Here is a 5,939-nt window from a genome sequence, read left to right as displayed (position 1 = left end):
ATTTAATGTCCCCTTGTCCCCAAGGTATTCTCGGCTACCCCATACCCCGTTTTGCTGCTCCTTAGCACTTACCTCCACTGCACACACTGGAGCTGCTGAAGATTTGGCTGGCTGCCATCTCCTGCCACCTGCTCTGTCCTGGTTTCTGGACCCGCCCAGCACAGTGGACGGTAAGGGCACTGGGAACCTTAAGCTGCCTCCTGGGGTGGTGGCCCTAGCTCCCACAGGGGAGTGCATCACCGGCTTGTCCCCTCCTGCTACACCCCCATCGCCCCCAAGGAGAAAGCAACCAGACGAGGTCTCCTGCTGTACTAATGTATTCCATCTTTCAAAAAGAAAGACATGATTTTAATATTACTTAACAATATGTTAAAAAAGTAGCCAGGCAGGCCTCCGTGTTAATACAGTTGTACACTCTATAACAGACTTGATGGTGTGAGTACTGGGTGGGTTTCTTGTTTTTTAACTTTCTCATTCTGCAAGGGATCTTACACAAGCTGGCTACAAGTCGGGGGATCAAACACAAACAGCGCGACGTGTACACTCCGAAACAGTAGATCGTGGAGGAGAACGCGGGAGGCCTGCCCCGCCCAGCCCGCCTCGGGCAGGGCACAGGGCACACGAGAGAGAGCTGAGTGATGGCTGACACCCTGGCTGGACAGATGACAGGACAGGGCGAGATGCAGAGGCGACGGAGCCACGTGGATGATGCAAACTTGTCTCTGGCCACGGTCCAGGCCTCCGAGGCCGCGGTGGTAGGAGGAACTGGCGGGAACTAGGGTTCCAATCCGACGGCACAGAGCTACAGTCGACGAAGTCTCACTCACAGACCGCACGCACACGAGCGAACAAGGCAGGCCGGGCAGCAGGCTCCCAGTCAGGGCTGTCAGGCTGCGGTGTCCTGCCCACGCAGCCCCGGGCAAAGGCTGCGGCTCTGGGGGCCGGCGAGGGCGCAGCCTGGCCCGCCTCCTGCGCGTCCCTCTGCAGGCGTGCTCATTCAGTGGGCAGCAAAGGTGGCTTTTTTCAAGCTAAAATTAGACCAGTTGATGGACAGTCTTTGTCGCGTCTGTCTAGCGGAATCCAAGCAGAACCTGCAAAGAGAAAAAAACCAGTCACCCAAGGAAACAGCCTAGGGATCCAGGGTCAAAGGTCCCCTCCAGGCCCTGCCATAGGCCACACTTCAGAAAGGGAAAGGGCTGGCCCCAGGGAGGAAGGAAAAGAGGGAGGCAGGGAGTCCCATCTGCAGAACTGACCAGGTGCCCTGCGTGTTCCCCAGTGCTTTGTGTCATTGTCTCCCACCTTGTTCTTCATGGAATGGGCCGAGGTCCCAAGAAGAAAAGCAACATGCTCAAGGGGAGAGGGGCGAGGGGCAGCTGAGGGGCAGAACCTAGGCCGCCACCCTGCCCCCTCTCAGAGAAAGGGCTGGAATCAGCCCACTTGAGAATCTGAAGTGCCCTCCATCAGGTCGGGCCCTGCCAATGGCCACCATCCCGCCTTTCTTAATGTGGCTACAACAGGGACAAGGAGAAAGGGCTGGGGGGCTACACCCCTGTAAACTCTGGGTGCTCTGTCTAGGCAGTAAATGACAATGCACCACTATCTTAGCTCAGCAGCCTGCTGGGGAGCAGGCGACAGCTGGGGTGGGGGGCTTTACAGCCTAAGTGTGACCTCAGGCTAGAGGACACCACGCAAGAGGCCAGCAGGACTCCAGGGCAGTCCCTGCAACAGATCATCCTGGGGCAGCAATTCTGCCACTTGGCTGCACCTAGGGGGGACGTAGCAGAGGGCTCACACACGTGCCCTGTAGGGCAGGGGGCGGTCAGGAAAGCCCAACCCCAGGCTGGTGGCCTGACCTGACCGTGAGAACAGATGTGCTCAGGCCTGGGCAAGAAGCCGCCAGCTGGCTTGGCTGCTGCACCCGCAGTACCACATCTCAGGAAATGGAACAAGTCCTGGGAATCACGTGTGACCCGGCAGCTCCCTCCCCATGCCTGGCACTGTGAAAGCCACAGCTGGGAAGGTGGAGTCACAAGTTAGAAGCAAACCAGACCGGAGCCTTGTGTACCAGGGAGCTGCTGGAAAGGGGTTGTTGCCCAAGCACGAAGCTCTGTACAGCCAGAACCAGCCAGCGGGAGTTATGTCCAGGCAGCAAGCACTTTCTGTAATGGGCCAGGTAGTAAACACCTCAGGCTCTGCGGGCCCGTGGTCTCTGCAGCCGCGGACACTGTGCAAGCACAGCTTGTTCTCGCCCAGGGGGCAGCCACTGCCCAAGGACGTTTGCAGTGACCAATCCACCATAGGTCTTCACAGTTTCACAACTTCCATAGGCATCCTGAACGGCAGTTCAGTTGTGCTGATTTTAGAATTACATAAATGGAATTGTACTGTATTTCTTTTTACCACTTCTTTCAACATTATGTTTGTGAGATTCCTCCATGAGGCAAAGGTCTGTATTATTACTTTTTTTTGTGGCTGGCCTGTCTGGGGATCTGAACCCTTGACCTTGGTGCTACAACGGCCAGTCCTTCTGTTCACTGATGTGGCTGTATTAACATGCCGCAGGGAGGGCACAGAGGACGCTGCTCCCGTCGCCCTTGCCCACCTCCTGGGGCGTGTGTGCAGGAGCCCCGGTAGGTATGTACCCAGGTGGGAAACTGTTCGTTGAGTTACAGTAATGGCATGTACAACTTCACTCTTAGGAGATTCTGCTAGAGTTGTTTCTAACAAGGATTTAACCAACTGACGCTCCCAGTAGCAGCAAGGAGCCCTGTAGTTCTGTGTCCTCCCCCGCAGGCGGCACAGTCGGCTCACAGGCTGCAAACCAATGAAGAAGGGTCGGTGTCTCCCGGTCCTGCCAGGCGGCTCCGTGGTCAGGCTGGAGACCTCTCTGTAGTTTCCTGTCCAGTGTCTGCTGTGGGTTTGCCCAATTTTCAACTGGTCTGTCCTTTACTCATTGCTCTGTAATGTTTCTTTATACTTGATACTAGTCCTTTATGATGTGCCACAAATACTTTCTTACTTTCTTTAAGTTCTTGATTTTAAAGTATAAAAAATCTTTCCCTACTCTGAGGTATGAAAGATATTCGATTTTATTTTCTTCCATATTAAAAGGTTTGCTTTTAGAGGTGGGAAAGGAGGAGGGAAGTTAGTGAGAAATTAGTTAAGGCTCATAAAGACTGATTACGTTTTGTAAACATAAGTATACTAATTATTCTGATTTGATCACCACATATGGTACACATGTACTGATAGTCAAATCTGTACCTCGCAAACAGCCCACAAATATATATAAATCAATTGTGTCTCTATCAAAAAAAAAAAAAAAAAAGGTTTGCTTTTTATTTTTGGCAGCTGGCCAGTAAGGGGACCTGAAGCTTTGACCTTGGTGTTACAAGGTGTGCTCTAGCCAACTGGCACTAAAGGGTTGCTTTTGACATTTAAAACTGTAACCTGTCAGGAGTTGACCTTTGAGTATGGTGTGAGGTAGGGATCCAACTTCCATTTTCCCCACTTACATAACAACTTTTATACTCCACTTATAAACATTCCTACCTTTCCACAGTGATTTGCCAACCCATCTTTTGTCATATACCAAAGCTTGGTTTTCATAGGTCTCTTTTTGGGTTCCATATTCTACATCAATACACAATGTTTTAATAGCCAAGACTTTCTAAGTCTTTACAAAGGGTAGGAGAAGTAGCTCCTCATTGTGATTCTTTTAGAAGGATCTTAGCAAACCACCTTCACCTTTTTTGGGTAAAATGTCACACTCATATAGGGAGAGTGAATGAAACAAATGTATAATATGAAGAATAATTATAAAGCAAATACTGTGTCTCACCAGAGTTAAGCCATGGGACACTGCCAGTACCCAGGTCACCCCCTGCCCCTGCCCCAGTGCCTTCTTTAGCCACAGCCCACCCCTCCCCTCAGGAGCAACCACATTCTGGCTTTTTATGGTGATAATTTCCTTGCTTTTCTTTATAGCTTTAACAGCTTTGTATGCATCTATGAACAACACAGTTAATTTCTTAAAATCTACTTGATGTATGATTCATGTGCAACAAACTGCACAGTGTGGATGGAGCTCACAAATGTTGACAAATGTATACATCCTGGTAACCATCATCTTGATTGAGATTCAGAATTTCCATAAAGCCCCACTTCCTCATGCCCCTTTGGTGTCAATCCCCTTGCTGCCTTGGACCCGGGCAAACGACAATCTGTTGTTATAGATGAATTTGTATTCTTTGGAATTTCATGTAAGTGGAACTTCACAGTATGCATTTTGTGGCTGGCTTCTTTCATTAAGTACACTATTTCTGAGATTCATCCGTGGTGCAGTATCAGTGGTAGGCTCTTTCTTGTTGCTAGGTGGTATTCCATTGGGTGGACTTATCACTGTTTATCCATTCATCTGTTGATGGACATGAGGGTTGTTTCCAGTTTCTGGCTATCGCAAATGTGTGTAAGTCTGTGTGTGGGCATATGCGTTCATTTCTCCTGGGCAGATACCCAGGAGTAGAGCAGCTGGATTAAGTGGTAGGTGTATTAAACAATGAACTACAGTTTTTTTTTTTCTTCTCCTTTTTGAGACTGGCTGCACCGTGCTCACTGCCAGTGAGCGCTGTGAGCGCACCGGTCATCCCAATATAGGATCCGAACCCGCGGTGGGAGCACTACTGCGCTCCCAGCACCGCACTCTCCCGAGTGTGCCATGGGCTTGGCCCAATGCACTACAGTTTTGCTTGTTTTTTTTTTTTTTTTTTTAATTTTATTTTGTCGATATACAATGAGGTTGATTATTCTGGCCCAGTACCAAACCCCCCTCCCTCCTCCCTCTCGCCCCTCCCACCCAACAGTGTCCTTTCTGTTTGCTTGTTGTATCAACTTCAAGGAATTGTAGTTATTAAGTCTTCTCCCCCCCCACCCCTGGATTTTTTTTTGTGTGTGTGTGTGTGTGTGTGTGAATTTATTTATTTTTAGCTCCCACCAATAAGTGAGAACATGTGGTATTTCTCTTTCTGTGCCTGACTTGTTTCACTTAATATAATTCTCTCAAGGTCCATCCATGTTGTTGCAAATGACAATATTTCATTCTTTTTTTATAGCTGAGTAGTATTCCATTGTGTAGATATACCACATTTTCCGTATCCACTCATCCGATGATGGACATTTGGGCTGGTTCCAACTCTTCGCTATTGTAAAGAGTGCTGCAATGAACATTGGGGAACACGTATATCTTCGACTTGATGATTTCCATTCCTCTGGGTATATTCCCAGCAGTGGGATACATGGGACATATGGCAGATCTATCTGCAATTGTCTGAGGAACCTCCATACCATTTTCCATAGAGGCTGCACCATTTTGCAGTCCCACCAACAATGTATGAGAGTTCCTTTTTTTCCACATCCTTGCCAGCATTTATTGTTCAGAGTCTTTTGGATTTTAGCCACCCTAACTGGGGTGAGATGGTATCTCAGTGTAGTTTGGATTTGCATTTCCTGGATGCTGAGTGAATATTGAGCATTTTTTCATATGTCTGTTGGCCATTTGTATATCCTCCTTAGAGAAATGCCTGCTTAGCTCTTTTGCCCACTGTTTAATTGGGTTGCTTGTTTTTTTCTTGTAAAGTTGTTTGAGTTCCTTGTATATTCTGGATATTAATCCTTTGTTGGATGTATATTTTGCAAATATTTTCTCCCACTCTGTTGGTTGTCTTTTAACTCTGTTAATTGTTTCTTTTGCTGTGCAGAAGCTCTTTAGTTTGCTATAATCCATTTGTTTATTTTTCCTTTGGTTGCCCGTGCTTTTGGGGTCTTATTCATTAAGTCTGTGTCCAGACCTATTTCCTGAAGTGTCTCTCCTATGTTTTCTTTAAGAAGTTTTTATCTTCTCTTTATCATATACATCATTTATATTAGGCTCAACTTTTTTT

The 5,939-nt window shown here is 48.0% G+C and overlaps 1 protein-coding gene across 3 annotated transcripts in view; it reads right to left on the bottom strand.

Moving 5' to 3' along the window:
• Positions 1-301: 301 nt before the first annotated feature.
• The window catches only part of FAM193A (family with sequence similarity 193, member A), a 111,229-nt gene continuing 105,591 nt past the window's right edge, over positions 302-5,939 (bottom strand). For all 3 annotated transcript variants that reach the window (XM_008567810.1, XM_008567808.1, XM_008567809.1), the window contains exon 20: positions 302-1,091. In XM_008567810.1, the coding sequence (XP_008566032.1) occupies positions 998-1,091 (94 nt within the window). In that variant the 3' untranslated portion in view covers positions 302-997. The remainder of the gene's footprint in view (positions 1,092-5,939) is intronic.

Source organism: Galeopterus variegatus, unplaced genomic scaffold (assembly GCF_000696425.1).
Source record: "Galeopterus variegatus unplaced genomic scaffold, G_variegatus-3.0.2 Scaffold347, whole genome shotgun sequence".
NCBI classification, from domain to species: domain Eukaryota; kingdom Metazoa; phylum Chordata; class Mammalia; order Dermoptera; family Cynocephalidae; genus Galeopterus; species Galeopterus variegatus.
The sequence above is the reverse complement of the archived record's forward strand: the minus strand, read 5'-3'. Positions and strand labels throughout refer to the sequence as shown.